Source organism: Molossus molossus, unplaced genomic scaffold, assembly GCF_014108415.1.
Source record: "Molossus molossus isolate mMolMol1 unplaced genomic scaffold, mMolMol1.p scaffold_m16_p_17, whole genome shotgun sequence".
NCBI classification, from domain to species: domain Eukaryota; kingdom Metazoa; phylum Chordata; class Mammalia; order Chiroptera; family Molossidae; genus Molossus; species Molossus molossus.
Window position 1 is genome coordinate 64,701,314 of NW_023425352.1, and position 17,872 is coordinate 64,719,185.

The following is a 17,872-nucleotide window of genomic DNA, read 5'->3' on the forward strand; positions in this document are numbered from 1 at the left end:
AAATTAATAGTTTTAGAACTTCCGGTCAAGATGGCAGCGTAGGTAAACACGGTATCGCGTCCTCCGACAACCACCCCAAAATTACAACTAAACTACAGAACAACCATCATTCAAAACTGCCTGACATCAAGCTGAAGGGAAGTCCTACAACTACAGAATTAAAGAAGCAGCTGCATCAAGACTGGTAGGAGGGATGGAGGCACGACTGGCTGGTCCCACACCCAGGTGTGGCGGATAAAAATCAGGAGGACACCTCGGCTGGGAAGGTCCTCCCTGAGGACTGAGGAGTCCCTGTCCCACACCAGGCACTCTGCTCAGGGTTCCAGTGCCAGGTAGAGAAGTCCCCCAAAACCAGTGGGAACTGAGGCTGAGGTGGCTAGAGCCCCAGGCAGCTCCTCTTAAAGGGCCCGTGCACGGACTTATTGGACTCTCTCCCTCTAAGCTTGGAGGGGAAGCAGCTCTAGGGGAGCCAGAGACATACAGGGAAGAACTGAGCTGTTTGGCATTGGAGTGAGGGCTGGAGAGGGGGCTTTGTTTCTTTGATGAGCCCTTCCCTGGGGACTCCAGCAACCTAGCTCACAATGTTTGCCCACCCTGGTGATTCCCTGAGGCCCTGCCCCACCCAACTTTGAGGTCCACCCAAGCTGTTGCCAGATGCTTTATCATATTATTGGCCTGTCTTGGATCCTGCTTCAGGTTTTCCTAAAGTCTTTCAAACAAGCAGCATCTGGTCTCAGCTAGCCCCATACCTCCAGTTCAGTAACCCATAGAAACAAACACAGGGAGGCAGCCAAAATGAGGAGACAGAGAAACGGGTCCCAAATGAAAGAACAGGAAACCCCAGGAAAAGAACTAAGCAAAATGGAGATAAGCAACCTAACAGTTGTTGAATTCAAACTACTGCTTATAAGGATGCTCAGTGAACTTAGTGAGAACCTCAGCGAACTTAGTGAGGGCCTCGAGCCTAAAAAAGGACCAGTCAGAAATGGAGGAGGCACTAACTGAAATAAAGAATAATTTACACAGATTCAATAGTAGATCAGGTAAAGCCAAGAAGCAGACCATCGATTCGGAATCTAAGGAAGCAAAAAACACCCAATCAGAACAGCAAAAAGAAAAAAGAATCTAAAAAAATGAGGATAGTGTAAGGAGCCTCTGGGACAACTTCAAGCGTACCAACATTCGCATCTTGGGGGTGCCAGAAGGAGAAGAGAGAGAACGAGAAATTGAAAACCTATTTGAAACAATAATGACAGAAAAATTCCCTAACTTGATGAAGGAAACAGACAACAAGTCCACGAAGCACAGGGAGTCCCAAACAAGATGAACCCCAAGAGGCCCACACCAAGGCACATCATTATCAAAATGCAAAAGGTTCAAGACAAAGAGAGAATCTTAAAAGCAGCAAGAGAAAAGCAGTTAGTTACCTACAAAGGAGTTCCCATTAGCCTGTCAGCCAATTTCTCAAAAGAAACTTTGCAAGCCAGAAGGGAGTGGCAAGAAATATTCAGAGTGATGAAAAGCAAAAACCTACAACCAAGATTACTCTTTTTTTTTTTTATCCTCACTCGAGGACATTTTTTCCATTTTTTGTTCAGATAGAGTGGGAGGGAGAGAGAGAGAAACATCGACGTGAAAGGGACACATCGAGTGGCTGCCCGACCAACCAGGGCCAGGGACAAACTGCAACCACGGTACGCGCCCTTTGTGGGAACTGAACCCAGGCCTCTCTAGATCACAGGCTGATGCTCTAACCGCTGAGCCAAACCGGTCAGGGCTGTTTTCTTATTGAATCTTAAGTGTTCTTTTTTATATTTTGGTTGCAACTCCTTGGTTAGATATATTTGTTGTGAATATTTTCTCCCAGTCTGTGGCTTGTCCTTTCATTTTCTTAAAAGTGTCTTTCAGAAGTGATTTTATTTTTAGCAAAACAACCTATGTATTTTGTTTTATAAAAAAATTTTTTTCCTGTTGTATCTAAAAACTCATCACCAAATACAAGATCACATAGATTTTTTTTTTTTTATGATCTGTATTTTCTTCTAGAAGTACATAAATTAGCATTTTATATTTAGGTCTGTGATTCACTTTTACTTAGTATTTGTGTAAGGTTTAAGGTCTTTGTCTAGGTTCAGTTATTCAGATACCATTTGTTGAAAGACTATTTTTTCTTCATTTAATTGCCTTTGTGCCTTTGTCAAAAATCAGTTGACAATATTTTGGTGGGTCTGTTCCTGGACCCACTAGTTCCATTAATCTGTGTGTGTGCATTTTCACTAGAACACACTGTCTTGGTTATTTGTAGCTTTATAGTAAGGCTTGAAATCAGGTAATGTGAATCCTCTTGTTCTTCTTCCACATTTTGTTGCCTATTCTAAGTCCTTTGCCTTTCTACACAAACTTTAGATTCATTTTGTCAATATCTATAAAACAGTTTGGATTTTTATTTCAACTGCATTGAACGTATAGATTAAGCTTGAAAGACTCGATGTATTAACAATATCGTCTTCCAATTGATGAATATGGAATAGCTCTCCATATTTAGACTGTTGATTTCTTCCATCAGTTTTGGTGTATGTATTTTTTTTTTTTTTTTAATCCTCATCCGAGGACATTTTTCCATTTTTTTGTACAGACAGAGTGGGAGGGAGAGAGAGGAAGAGAGAGAGAGGGAAACATCGATGTGAAAGGGACACATCGAGTGGCTGCCACCCGCACGACCAACCAGGGCCGGGGACAGACTGCAACCGAGGTACATGCCCTTAGCAGGAACCGAACCCGGGTCTCTCCGGACCGCAGGCGGACGCTCTAACCGCTGAGCCAAACCGGCCAGGGCTGGTGTATGTATTTTATTAGATTTATACTTGAGTACTTTTTTATTTGTGTGATATTATAATTTGTACTTTTTTTTATAGGAAGATTTGTATTTTCAGTTGTTTATTCTATATAGGAAACAGTTGACTGTTTTTTCTTTATTGATTTTAGAGAGAGGAAGGGAGAGGGAGAGAGATAGAAACATCAATGAGAGAGAACATTAATTGGCTACCTCCTGCATGCCCCCCACTGAGGATTGGACCCACAGTCTTGGCATATGCCCTGACTGGGAATTAAACCAACGACCTCTTGGTGCATGGGTTGACGTTCAACCACTGAGCTACACTGGCTGGGCTTGATTCAATTTTTTTAACAGGTGTAGTTCTATTTAGGTGATATGATTTTCCTTGTGTGAATTTGATAGCTCTGTCTTTTTAGGAATATATCCATTTCCTCTAAGTTATCAATTTTTCAGAAGTAGAATTGTTTGTAGTATTTTTTTATTATTCTTTTAATGTCTTTTAGGATCAATAATGTCAACCTATCTTTCATTTCTGAGATTTGCAATTTGTTTCTTTTCTGTTTTTCCTTGGTGAGATTGTCTGGAGGTTTATTAATTTTATTGATCTTTTCAAAGAAGCAGCTTTGGTTTCATTGATTTTTTTTTTTTGGAATGTTTTCATGTTTTTAATTTTTTTTACTTAATCTGATTATTCTTCTTCTTATTTTTTATTTTGCTTGCTTTAGGCTTAATTGGCTTTTTTCCTCATGTTTCCTGACATGGAAGCTTAGGTTACCGATTTTTTTAAAATTCGTTTTTTAATTATAGTTGACCTGTAACTCTAGTACCCATCCAGCACCATGCATAGTTATTATAGTATTATTGACTATATTTCTTATCCTGTACTTTATAACCTGTGATTAATTTTATAACTGGTAGTTTGTACTTTAAAATATATATATAATATATATATAAAATATATATATATAAAAACACACACATATATATATATGTTTTTAGTGATTTTTTAGAGAGAAAGAGAAGCATTGATGTGATAAGGAAACATCAGTTGGTTGCCCCCAGTACACACCCTGACTGGGGGTTGAACGCACAACATGGTATATGCCTTGACCAGAAATCAAACCACTGACCTTTCAGTGCAGGGTACAAGGCTCAACCAACTGAGTTATACTGGCCAGGGCTTATTTTTTTAATTAAATGTATTGGGATGACATTAGGTAATAAGATTATATATGTTTCAAGTGTATATTTCTATGATACATGATCTGTATTGTGTGACTACCATCCAAAGTTAGATCATCTTCTATCACCATATATTTGGCCCCCTTTATCCTTTACTACCACCATGTGATTGTCTTTGTCTTTGAGTTTCAGTTTTATATCTCACATATGAGTGAAATCATGATTTGTTAAGCTTTTTCTGACTGACTTATTTTGCTTAGTGCAATATTTTCAGGGTCTATTCATGTTGTCATAAATGGCAGTATTTCATCTTTTCTTATGGCTGAGTAGTATTTCATTGTATATATATACTACATCTTTATCCAATTATCTGTTGAAAGACACTTCAGTTGTTGCCATGTCCTGGTCACCATGAATAATGAATGCTGCAGTGAACATTGGGTATATATATATTTGTGAATAAATGTTTCAAATTTTATGGGTAGATACCCAATAACTCTATTGTTATATTTTAAAGGACCCTCCATACTGTTTTCTGTATTGGCTGTACCTGTTTACATTCCCACCAGCAGTAAATGTGGGTTCCCTTTTCACCACAACCTGTCCAACATTTGTTATTACTTACCTTGTTGATAATAGCCATTTTAACAGGTGAGAAGTGGTATCTCATTGTAGTTTTGATTTGTATTTCCCTAATAGCTAGTGAAGTTGAACCTCTTTCCATGTATCTGTTGGCTGTTTGTATGTCTTCTTGGGAGAAGTGTCTGTTCAGTTGCTCTGCCCATTTTTTAATTGATCGTTTGTTTGGTGTTGAGTTGTATGAGTTCTTCGTATATTTTGGACATTAACCCCTTGACAGAGCTGTTGTTTGCAAGTATCTTCTCCCATTTGGCTGGTTGGTTTTTGTTTTGGTGGTGGTTTCTTTTTCTTTGCAGAAGCTTTTTAGTTTGATATAATCTCATTTAATTATTTTTGCCTTTACGCCCCTTGCCTTTGGGTCAAATCCATAAAATCTCTAAGACCAAGGTCTGTAAGTTTAGTACCTATGCTTTCTTCTATGTACTTTATTGTTTCAGATCTTGTATTTAGGTCTTTGACCCACTTTGAATATTAATTTTTGTACATGGGGACAAACTGTAATCCAGTTTCATTCTTTTGCATGTGGCTTTCTTTTTTAAAAAATATTTTTTCTTTATTGATTTTAGAGAGGGAGATAGAAACATCAATGAGAGAGAACATCAATTGGCTGCCTCCTGCATGCCTCCCCACCCCCCACAATGGGGATTTGGCCCACAACTTGGGCACCTGCCCTGACCGGGAATTGAACTGGCAAACTCTTGGTGCATGGGTCGATGTTCAACCACTGAGCCACACCAGCTGGGCTGCATATAGCATTCCAATTTTCCCAGCATCATTTATTGAAGAGGCTTTCTTTTCTCCATTGTATGTTTTTGGCTCCTTTGTCAAAAATTATATACCCATATACATGTTTTATTTCTAGGTTCTCTGTGCTATTCCATTGGTCTTTGTGTCTATTTTTCTGCCAATACCTTGCTGTTTTGATTATTGCTTCTCTGTAGTATCATTTGAATTCAGGTAGTGTGATACCTTAGGCTTTGTTCTTTTTTCTGAGGATTGTTTTGGTTATTAGGGTTTTATTGCGGTTCTATACACATTTGATGATTTTTTTTTCCTATTTCCTCAAAAACTGTTGTTCAGATTTCTTATTCATTATTTTATTAATTAATTTTTGTTACAGATCACCCCCTCCCCCAGCATTGTTGTCTTTGTCCATTGGTTATGCGTACATGCATATAAGTTCTTTGGTTTATCTCATCCCTTCTCCCCAACTCCCTCCTCTGAGGTTTGTCAGTCTGAACAATGCTCCTTTCTATGTCTCTGGGTCTATTTTGTTCGTCAGCTTATTTTGTTCATTATATTCCACAAATAAGTGAGATCATGTGGTATTTGTCTTTGTCTGATTGGCTTATTTTGCTTAGCATAATACTCTCCAGATTCCTCCCTGTAAACTCAAAGGATAAGAGAGCTTTCTTTCTTATAGCTGCATAGTCATTCAGATTTTGATGGAAATTACATTGAATCTGTATATTGCTTTGTGTAATATGGACATTTTAACTGTCTTCCAATCCATGAACACACAATATCTTCCCATTTCATTGTGTCTTTTTAAATCTCTTTTTAATAATGCTTTGTAGTTTTTAGTATATAGGTCTTTCATATCCTTTTTTATTCCTATGTATTTTATTGTTTTGGTAGTAATTGCAAAAGGAGTTGTTTTGGCCCTGGCCAGTTTGGCTCAGCGGTTAGAGCATCCGCCTGCGGTCCGGAGAGACCCGGGTTCGGTTCCCGCTAAGGGCATGTATCTCGGTTGCGGTTTGTCCCCGGCCCTGGTTGGTCGTGCGGGTGGCAGCCACTCGATGTGTCCCTTTCACATCGATATTTCCCTCTCTCTCTCTTCCTCTCTCTCCCTCCCACACTGTCTGTACAAAAAATGGAAAAATGTCCTCGGATGAGGATTAAAAAAAAAAAAAAAAAGGAATTGTTTTGTTTGTTCGTTTTTTGTTTCATTCTTTTGAAAGTACATTGTTAGTATATAAAAATGCAGTGAATTTTTGTACATTGATTTTGTATCCTGCAACTTTACTGTTTTTTTGTTTATTATTTTTAACAGGTTTTGGTGTAGTCTTTAGGGTTTTCTATATAAAGAGTCATCTTTTTTTTTTTTTAATTAATTTATTTTTGTTACAGATGATTCTTTTTTCCCCTTCTTCCTCCCTCCCCCACCCTGTCCCCAGCTTTCTTGTCGATGACCATTGTTCATGCATACATGCATGTAAATTCTGTGGTTTATCTCTCCCCCACTACACCCTGTTCTAGGGATTGCCAGTCTGTACCCCACGTCTCTGGGACTACCCCATTTCTCAGACTGTTATGTTCATTATATTCCACAAATAAGTGAGATCCTATGATACTTGTCTTTCTCTGTTTGGCTTGTTTCGCTTAGGATAATACTTTCCAGGTCCCTCCATGTCGTCTCAAAGGATAAGAGATCTTTCTTTCTTACAGCTGCATAGTACTCCATTGTGTATATGTACCACTGCTTTTTATTTTTTCCAAATCTTTATTGTTGGGTGTAAAATGTATTACAGATGTTCCACATTTTTCCCCCATTGACCCCCTCCCCCCTCTCTCGCCCCCCCTCCCACCTTTCCCACACTATTGTCTGTGTCCACTGGTTATGCATATAAGTTCTTTGGTTTATTTCTTCCCACCCCCCACCCCCAACCCCTTTCCCTTTGAGGTTTGTCAGTCTAGCAATGAATTTGTACTTCTTAAACTCTTCACCTTTTTCACCCATCCCCCCAACCCCCCTCCCAGCTGGCAACCAACAAAATGTTCTCTGTATCTATGAGAATGTTTCTGTTCTACCTGTTCATTTTGTTTGTAGATTCCATTGTTGATAGATATGTATTCATTGCCATTTTGCTTCCTTATATTCCAAATCGATGGTTTGCTCCTTGGATTTACATACTCTATTATTGAAGCTTTGTAAATTATTCTTTATTTCAGTTAATGCCTCCTTCAATTCTAACTGTGTATCCATGATTTCTAGCTGGTCCTTTTTTATGCTCTTGAGGCCCTCCCTAAGTTCACTGAGGTTCTCACTAAGTTCATTGAGCATCCTTATAAGCAGTATTTTGAACTCAGTATCTGTTAGGTTGCTTATCTCCATTTCGCTTAGTTCTTTTCTTGGGGTTTTGTTCTGTTCTTTCATTTGGGACCTGTTTCTTTGTCTCCTCATTTTGGCTGCCTCCCTGTGTTTGTTTCAGTGTATTACTTAATGAGAGGTATGGGGCTAGCTGAGACCAGATGCTGCTTGTTTGAAAGAATTTAGGGAAAACCTGAAGCAGGATCCAAGACAGGCCAATCCTATGGTTAAGCAAGTGGCAACAGCTTGGGTGGGCTTGAAAGTTGGGTGGGGTGGGGCGGGACCTCAGGGAGTCAGCAGGGTGGGGCTACCAGTGTGAGCCAGGTTGCTGGAGTCCCAGATATGGCTTCTGTCTGCCGCCCCCCGGGAAGGGCTCACCAAAGGAACAAAGGCCTCTTACAGCACGTTTGTCCCCGAGAAAGCCCCCTCTCCAGCCCTCGCTCCAGTGCCAAACAGCTCAGTTCTTCCCTGTATGTCTCTGGTGCCCCTTGAGCTGCCTTCCCTCCAAGCTTAGAGGGAGAGAGTCCAATAAGTCCGTGCGCGGGCCCTTTAGGGAGCTGCCTGGGGCTCCAGCCGCTTCAGCCTCCCTGAGCCTCAGTTCCCGCTGGTTTTCCAGCCAGAAGTTACGGGGATTCTCTTCCTGGCACTGGAATCCTGAGCGGGGCACCTGGTGTGGGATGGGGACCCCTCAGTCCTCAGGAAGGACATTCCCAGCCGGGGGAGCCTCCTGATTTTTATCCGCCACACTTGGGTGTGGGACCAGCCGCCCCTCCTACCAGTCTGGATATAGCTGCTTTTTTAATTCCATAGTTGTAGGACTTCCGTTCAGCTTGATTTCAGGCGGTTTTGAATGATGGTTGTTCTGTAGTTTAGTTGTAACTTTGATGTGGTTGTGGGAGGACGCGATACCACATTTACCTACCCACCATCTTGACCGGAAGTCCTGTACCACTGCTTTTTTATCCATACATCTATTGATGTACATTTGGGCCGTTTTCAGATCTTAGCTATTGTAAATAGTGCTGCTACGAACATGGGGGTACATATATTCTTTCTGATTGGTGTTTCAGGCTTCTTAGGGTATATTCCTAGAAGTGGGATCACTGGGTCAAATGGCAGTTCAATTTACAATTTTTTGAGGTAACACTGTATTGTTTTCCATAGTGGCTGCACCAGTCTACATTCCCACCAGCAGAGTCCCCTTTTCTTCACACCCTCGCCAACACTTGTTGTTTGATGAATTGTTGATGGTGGCCATTCTGACAGGTGTGAAGTGATACCTCATTGTTGTTTTAATTAGCATCTCTCTGAGGATTAGTGATGTAGAGCATTTCTACATATGTCTCTTAGCCATTTGTATGTCCTGCTTGGAGAGGTGTCTCTTTAGTTCCTCTGCCCATTTTTAATTGGATTATTTGTCTTCCTTTTGTTGAGTTGTATGAGTTCTCTACATCGTATCTGCAAAAAACAACACTTTTACTTACTTCCCAATTTGGATGCCTTTTATTTCTTTCTCTTGCCGATTGCTCTGGTTACGGCTTCCAGAACTATGTTGAATAAGAGAATGGGCATCCTTGTCTTGTTCCTGATTTTAGAGGAAAAGCTTTCAGTTTTTCACCATTGAGTGTAATATTAGCTGAGGGTTTGTCATATAAGGACTTTATTATGTTGAGGTATTTTTTTTTCTGTATCTGTTTTATTGGGTGTTTTAATCATAAATGGATGTTGTATCTTATCTAATGTTTTTTCCTGCACCTATTGATAAGATTATATGATCTTTATCCTTGTTAATGTGGTGCATTATATTGATTGGTTTGCACATATTGAACCATTCTGGTGCCCCTGAAAATAAACCCTACTTAATCGTGATGTATTATTTTTTTAATAGGTTCTTTTTTTCCCCTATTGATTTTTTTAGAGAGAGAGGAAGGGAGAGATTGATAGAAACATTCATGTGAGTGAGGGAGTAACATTGATTGGCTGCTTCCTTCACGATTTCTACTGGGGATCGAGCCTGCAACCCCATGCATGTGCCCTGATTGGGAATTGAACCGGAACCTCTCAGTCAATGGGATGACACTCAGTCCACTGAGCCACACTGGCCAGGCTGATGTGTTATTTTTTAAAAATATATTGTTGTATTTGATTTGCTAGTATTTTGGTTAGGAGTTTTGCATCTGTAGTCATCAATGATACTGGTCTGTAGATTTCTTTATGTGTGTTATCCTTGCTTGGTTTTGGTGTCAGGGTTATGTTGGCCTCATAAAATGTGTTAGGAAGTATTTCCTCTTCAGTTTTTTAGAAGAATTTGAGAAGGATGGGTATCAAATCTTCTTTGAATGTTTGGTAGAAATCACTAATGAAGCCATCTGGTTCTGTATTTTTTTATTTTGCGGGGGGGTTTGATGGTTGTTTCAATATTCTCATTATTGATCAGTCTATTTAGATTTTCTAGTTTTTATGATTTATTCTAGGAAGGTTATATATGTCTAGGAAGTTATATCTATTTCTTCTAGGTAATTGAATTTGGTGGCATATAGTCTTTCATAGTATTGTAGTATGATCCTTTATATTTCTGTGATGTTACCTGTTTTATTCTGATTTTGTTTATATGAACCTTTTCTCTTTTTCTTAGTGAATTTAACAAAGGTTTTTGTCAGTTTTTGTTGTTGTTGTTAATCCTTACCTGAGGATATTTTTTTCATTGATTTTTAGAGAGAATGGAAGGGAGGGAGGGGGAAAGAGAGAGAGAGAGATCAGTGTGAGAGAGATCAATGTTAGAGAGAGACATCAATTGGTTGCCTCCCACATGTGCCCTGACCGTGGCTGGGGATCAAACCTGCAACCCAGATACATGCTCTTGACTGAGAATTAAACCTGTGACCCCTTGGTGCACAGGCCAACGCTCTATCCATTGAGCCACACTGGCCAGTGTAGGGGTTTGTCAACTTTATTGATCTTTTGAAAGAACCAGCTCTTTGTTGTATTAATTTTTTGTATGGTCTTTTGTTCTCTGTTTCATTCACTTCTGCTCTAATTTTTATTGTTTTCTCCTGCTGACTTTGGTCTGCTTTTGTTCATCTTTTTCTAATTCTTTAAGATGTAATGTTAGGTTGTTTACTTGGAATTTTTTTGTTTCTTGAGGTAGGCCCCTAATAATATGAACTTCACTCTTATTACTGCTTTTGCTGCATCCTAGAAATTTTTATGTCATATTGTCATTCTCATTTTTCTCTATACATCTTTTGATTTCATCTTTTATTTCCTCTTCGACCCAGTCATTTTTAGTAGTATGTTGTATAATCTCCACATATTTGTGGAATTTTTACTTTCATTTTGCAGTTGATGTCTAATTTCTAAGCATTGTGGTCAGAGAATATGCTTGGTATGATTTCAGTCTTCTTGAATTTGTTGAGGCTGGTTTTGTGACCCAACATATAGTTTATTCTTGAGAATGTTCCATGTGCACTGGAAAAGAATTTTTCATCTAATGTTCTGGGATGAAAGTCTCTGTAGATGTCAGTTATGTCCATTTGGTCTATTTTGTCATATAAGGACAATAATTCCTTATTGATTTTATGTTTGATGATCTATCTATAGCCATCAATGGGTTATTTAGGCCCCTTACTATTTATTGTGTTTGTCAATTTCTCCCTTTAGTCCTGTTAGTAGTTGCTTTATATATTTCGGTGCTCCTTGATTGGGTGCATATATATTGAGAAGTGTTATGTCTTCTTGATGCAGTGTCCCCTTTATCATTATAAACTGTCCATCTTTGTCTCTTGTTACCTTTGTTATCTTGAAATCTGTTATGTCTGATATAATATGGCTACACCTGTTTTTTTTGTGGGTGCTGTTCGTTTGGAAAAACATTTTCCACCTTTTTACTTTGAATCTAACTTTGCCTTTGCAGCTTAGATGTGTCTCCTGAAGGCAGCATGTGATCAGGTGTTATTTTAATCCAATTTGCTACTTTGTGCCTCTATTGGTGAATTCAGTCTATTTCATTTGGGGTAATTATTGATGTATGAAGATTTCCTATAGCCATTTTATCTTTTGTTTTTGGTAGCTCTTTGCCTCCATTGGTTCTTTTAATTCACGTTTCTTTTGTTTTTGTTTGGTGGTATTCCATATTTCTTCCTCTTTTTCCCCTTTTATTAAGTTATATGTCTTAGTTTTTGTGTGCGTGTTTAGTTACCCTTCACTTTATGAAAATTAAAGTTTCATGTATATACAGTAGTGCTTTTTCCTTTGAATGCATCTGATCTCTATCCTCCTTTGCACATTCAGACCTTTACCCGCCTCCCGTTTTGTGATTTTATTGTCACAAATTTTCTCTGTTTATGCTGTTAATTTGCTGGTGATCTTACTCTTAGTTTTGTTACCTTTTGGTCTTTATTTCAAGTAGAATAACCCCTTTGAGTATTTCCTGCAATGAACATCTTCTGGTTATGAGTTTCCTCAGCTTGTTTATGTCTGGAAAAGTCTTTCTTTCTCCTCCATAGTTAAAGGATATCTTTGCTCAATATATCATTCTTGGCTACTAATTTCTCTCTTTCAGTAGTTTGAATATTTGATTCCACTGTCTTCTGGCTTGTAGAGTTTCTGCTGAGAAGTCTGATGATAACGTAATGGGCTTTTCTTTATAAATTACTATCTCCTTTTTCCTGGCTGCCTTGAGAATTCTTTCTTTGTCATTAATTTTGACAGTTTTAATACAGTGTGCCTTGAAGAAGGTGTATTTTGGTTGAGGTAATTAGGTGTTATGTTTGCTACTTGGATTTGAGGATCTAGCTCTTTCCATAGGTTTTGGAAGTTCTTGTCAAATGTTGTTTTGAATCTACTCTTCATTTCTTTCTCTCTCTCTTTTTCTTTTAGTATACCTGTTCTTTTTCTTTTTTTTAATCCTCACCTGAGGATATGTTTTTATTGAGTTGAGAGAGAGAGAGAGAGAGAGAGAGAGAGAGAGAGAGAGAGAAACATCAATCATTTGCCTCCCATATGCCCCTCTCTCTCCACCTTCCAACCAGGGATTGAATCCACAACCTTTTTGGTGTCAGGAGGATGCTGCAACCAACTGATCCACCTGGCCATGGCCCTATTATTCTTATATTGCTTTTTCTGGTGGAGTCAGATTGTTTTTTTTGGAGTTCTTTCATGTTGTTGTTGTTTTTCTAAATGCTCAAGTTTCTCTCTTCCCTCTGTCATATCAAGATTTCTGTCTTCAATATCACTAATTATTTCTTCTGTCTGGTCAGCTCCATTTCCTATGCTCACTAGTTCATTCTTGATCTCTTTTATTGAGTTCTTCATTTCCAGAATTTCTATTTGGTTCTTTTCTAAAGTTTCAGTCTCTTTGCTGAAGTACTCATTTTGTTTGTTGATTTGGTTTCTGTGTTCATTAAACTGCCTGACTGTATTTTCTTGCATCTCAATTAGTTTTTTTCAGAACTGCAAACTCGAATTCTCTGACATTTATTTATTTATTTATCCTCACCCAAGGACTTTTTTTTTTTTTTTTTTTCATTTTTATTCAGTTAGAGTGAGAGGGAGAGAGAGAGAGAGAGAAACATCGATGTGAAAGGGACACATTGAGTGGCTGCCTCCAGCATGACCCCAACCAGGGCCAGGGACAAATTGCAACCAAGTTACATGCCCTTAGCGGGAACCGAACCTGGGTCTCTCTGAACCGCAGGCTGATGCTCTCACCACTGAGCCAAACCGGCCAAGGTGAATTCTCTGACATTTAAATCACCTATTTCCATGTCCTTAAGTTTATTTTATCCAGATTTTTAATTTTCTTTTCTGAACTTTCTCATTACCTTGGTTATTCATGGTATTGATGGCTTCCTTCTCTGTTTAGGCATCTATGTATGAGTGGCATCTCTCTGTGGTGGATTGATAAGAAGTCTTTCTATTGTTTTCTAGTAGGTCACGCTGAATCACAAGTTTTTAGTTCTCTTGCATTTCTCCAGCTTTTCAGATCTCTCTGCAGGGTGGTGGAAAATGGCCTGTGTTGCATGGAAAGGAGGGCATCTCCTATGTGTTCAGGTCACCTCAGTCTCAGTGAACCAACCCCGCAGGGGAATGTAGTAGGCGATGGGGCCCCAAATCTGTAAAATATTAATGCTGTCCCCCACATCCAGATGCTGCCCGGCAGTCTGCCGCAGTGTTTTGGGGGGTCAGGTCAGTTGAGGAAACCCGGCTGCCTCCTTTGTTGCTTTGCCCTTTCAGCAGTGGTGACCACTGGACCTCTGCAGTGCCCCCTTGTGCCTCCACCCATTGCTGGGATTAGACACAGAGTGCACCCTTCACTCAGGGGTGAAAAAAGTGTTTCTATATTACCATTTTTCAGGTTTGCAGATAATGTGCTTTGCAACCCGACACGAAAGGTAAGGGAAGGCAAGTTCTGAGGCTTTGTCTTTCTGTCTGGAATGCCGATTGACAGACCACCATGGCTGCGCCTCTGCTTCGTCCCTGCCCTGGACACTGGGCTCATCTGCACCTCTACTGCCCACTCCTGCAGAAATGCTAACCAGATTTCTTTGCTCCTTTCGGCTGAAGGGAGTGCCATTCACAGTCTGATTCCTCCTCTGTCCAGGCTGAGCCCCGTAGTGAGCTCCAGGCTGCAGGGCTATGTCCATGGCTCCTTTGAGCTCTTCTCCCTTCTTGTCACCCCCATTTGCTCCTACTTGCTCACCTTTAGATGTTTCAATGTGCATATCTCTCAGGCATGTTTGTATGTTAAGCAGGGAATCTTTTGTTGAATTATAGCTGTTCAAATTATTGAAACTCAAGGGGAGAAACCAAGGGGGTCTCTCATGCCACCATTCCTCAGATATCACAGGTTACCAATTTTGAAACTTTTATATCTAACATACTTCTAATGCTATAAATTTTCCTTTAGACACTGCTTTCACTGTATCCCACAAATTTTGATTGGTATTTTCATTTTAACTTTATTTACTATAATTAAAATTTCTTTTGAGACTTCTTTGACTTGTAGGTTATTTATAAATGTGTTGTTTAATTTTCAAGTTTTGGGGGGATTTTCCAGCTGTCACTTGCTTATTCATTTATATTTAATTCCCTTGTGGTCTGAACATGTTTTGCTATTGCTTTAAATTCATTAAGGTATGTTTTGTGGCCTAGACTATGTTCTATCTTGGTGATTGTTCCATGTGAGCTAGAATGGAATGATAGAATGTGTGTTTTATTGCTTTGGATGAAATCGTTAGATCATGTTGATAGTGTTGCTTAGGTCTTCTATACACTTACCTGATTTTCTTCCTGCTTAATCTCTCAATACTGAGAGAGGAGTGTTGAAGTCTCTAACTATGATTATAGGTTTGTCTGTTTCTGTTTTCAGTTCTGTCAGTTTTTGTTGTATGTATTTTGATATTCTTTTGTTAGATACATACATGTTTCAGATTGTCTCCTTTCTGTAGTATGATTTTCAACCCATCTAATAAGTTCTGTATTGTGTTTTGCAGCTCTAGAATGCCCTTTTTATGTATATATGTGTGTCTATGCACATGTGTGTATGTATACACATGTATCAGAGGTCCCTAGGGATTCCCAGGTTCAGTGACTCACTGAGATGACTCAGCATGTAGTTGTACTTATGGTTATGACTTATTAAAATAAAAGGATACAAAACACAGTCAGCAGAGGGAAAAGGCACATGAGGCCTAGACCAGAGGAAACCAGGCACAAGCTTCTAAGAGTCTTCTCCTAGAATACACTTAGTCCTCTAGCAGTGAGCTTTGACAACAAACGTGAAATGTCTTCTAGGGAAGCTCAATAGACACTGCTCACAGTTTTTATCAGGGGCTAGTCACATAGAGACTCTCTGCTTAGCACATGAAATTCCAGGCTCCAGAAGGATATACATGTACAACATAAACTGTATTATTAACACAAAGAGTTTAGGCTTAATGAGACATTCTTATCAGAGAATGGTGAGAACCCTCCTGAAATCCAAGTTCCCATATGCCAGCCAAAGGACACCCTTGTCACAGACCTTTCAAGAGCTAGCAGTTTCAGGCCTGCTCTGTTCTTTTCTGCACAACACACATACCATGTATCTGTTGAACTTCCCCCATCTTTCATTTATTTTGTTCATATTTTCATCTGTTTTATTGAATACATTATTTATAATTTATTTTGAAGTTATTGCTTATCAAGTCTAATTTTATTGTCAGTTTTTTCCTTGGTCTTTGTCTTTTCACAGAACATGAAATTTTTCATAGGATACCAAACATTGTATTTAACAACAACAAAAAATGGTAGAGGCTCCAGAAAATGATCTCTTTTAGCAGAGAGGGTTCATCTTTTTCTCTGGTGGGCAAGTAGAATGCAGGGCTTGTCACTTTAATCAGTCATGGATTGAGCTTGATCAGGGCCTGCACCATATTCATTTCAATCCTGCTGTTCACTGTAACAACTAAAAGTTTTACTTCCTCAGTAAAAGTCAGCAATATAAAAGAACTAACTTTTCCTTGGTAACCGCAATCTACTTTGTGCATACTTCCAGCTCCTATAATGTCTAATTTAATAAATGATAATGTATATGTCTCCTTATCAGGTCATAAGCACTTTGAGAACAGAAACTGTGTTTTCATCACTAGTTATTTGCAGCAGTTAGGACAGTTTCAGGGCCTTAGTGGAAACTCAGTTTGTACATATGTTATTTTATCCTGCATAGTCTAGCACAAAAGAAGACATCTTATATGATAATTTTAGTAAACTCTAAAGAGATTAGTTATTTCAGGTGTTTTTCTCATCATGTAGTTCTGACAGCTTCATATAGAAAAAGAATATACCGTTACAGGAACAAGTGTCATTCAAAGATGTGTGTGTGGACTTCACCCAGGAAGAGTGGTGTCTTCTGGATCCTGCTCAGAAGATACTATACAGAGACATGATGCTGGAAAACTACAGCCACCTTGTCTCAGTAGGTAAGAATTTTTTCCATGTGTCTACATTTCTTACTCGTTGAAACACGAACTTCCTGTAGAGTTTTCTGATCTGAAGCTTGAGATTTTGGCCACAATCAAGAATGCTGTGTTCTTAACCTCCTAAAGGATTGGTTCATTTGGATACCTCCTTTGAACAGCTCCTAAATCTGTACCTTTCTTCTCCATCATTTTTTCAGAGTCCTTAACACCAGGCTGTTTAGCCATAGTGCTGTATTATTTTCTCTTAACAGGGTATTGCATTAGTAAGCCAGAAGTGATCATCAAGATAGAGCAAGGAGACGAGCCCTGGATATTAAAGCAAAGATTCCCACGCCAGTGGCACCCAGGTGAGTTTATGAATTCACAAGCAGATGGAAGCCACAGCAAATGAGATCTTAAGCCATTGGTTTAGGGTTTAGCACCTTTCAAATATTTTTCAGATAGTTCTTTTTGTGGTCCCAGATCTTTAAAAGTGACTAAGGACAGTTGTCCCACATCCCTCCATTACCTTAATCACATTCCTCCGTGTGTCACTTTCACTCATGTGCTTTCCTTTGTTCTTTGACATTTTGAATGATTTACCTATACCATAACCCAAAGTCAGTTGGCATCATTTTAGATCATTTATATTAATTAGGGTATCTTTTAGAATTGTTCGCTTCCTTCTATTTGTCTTGTGTTAGCTGGTGTGTTGTCATGCAGTACTTCTATATATTAATTTTAACAGATATATGGTGAGCACTCACTATCATCCAGTTATGTGTTTTGGTAATATTTTTTCTTTTTCTTTATTGATTTTAGAGAGAGAGGAAGGGAGAGAGAGAGAAACATCAATGAGAAAGAATATTGATTGGCTGCCTCCTGCACGCCCATGCCCCCCACTGGGTATTTGACCCACACCCTGGGCATGTGCCCTGACCGGGAATTGAACCAGCGACCTCTTGTGGCATGGGTCGATGCTCAGCCACTGAGCCACACCAGCTGGGCTGTGTTTTGGTAATTAAAAGAGCACTGCCCTGCTATCATGTAGTGTACATTACAGTGAGGAACACAAAGCATACGTGTGTGTGTGTGTAGCTATATGTGCATGTATATACACACACAATGTTGTTGGGTGATGGTAAGTACTTTAGAGTTAAAGCAGAGGAAAGGGAGATGGAGAAT

The 17,872-nt window shown here is 39.2% G+C and overlaps 1 protein-coding gene across 5 annotated transcripts in view; it reads left to right on the plus strand.

Moving 5' to 3' along the window:
• Nucleotides 1-17,872, plus strand: part of ZNF248 (zinc finger protein 248) — a 43,407-nt gene that overhangs the window by 11,883 nt on the left and 13,652 nt on the right. For 4 of the 5 annotated variants that reach the window (XM_036265597.1, XM_036265599.1, XM_036265594.1 and 1 more), the window contains 2 exons: nucleotides 16,582-16,708; nucleotides 16,960-17,055. In XM_036265597.1, coding sequence (XP_036121490.1) covers nucleotides 16,582-16,708; nucleotides 16,960-17,055 — 223 coding nt within the window. The remainder of the gene's footprint in view (nucleotides 1-16,581; nucleotides 16,709-16,959; nucleotides 17,056-17,872) is intronic. The other variant, XM_036265598.1, reaches the window with a different exon arrangement.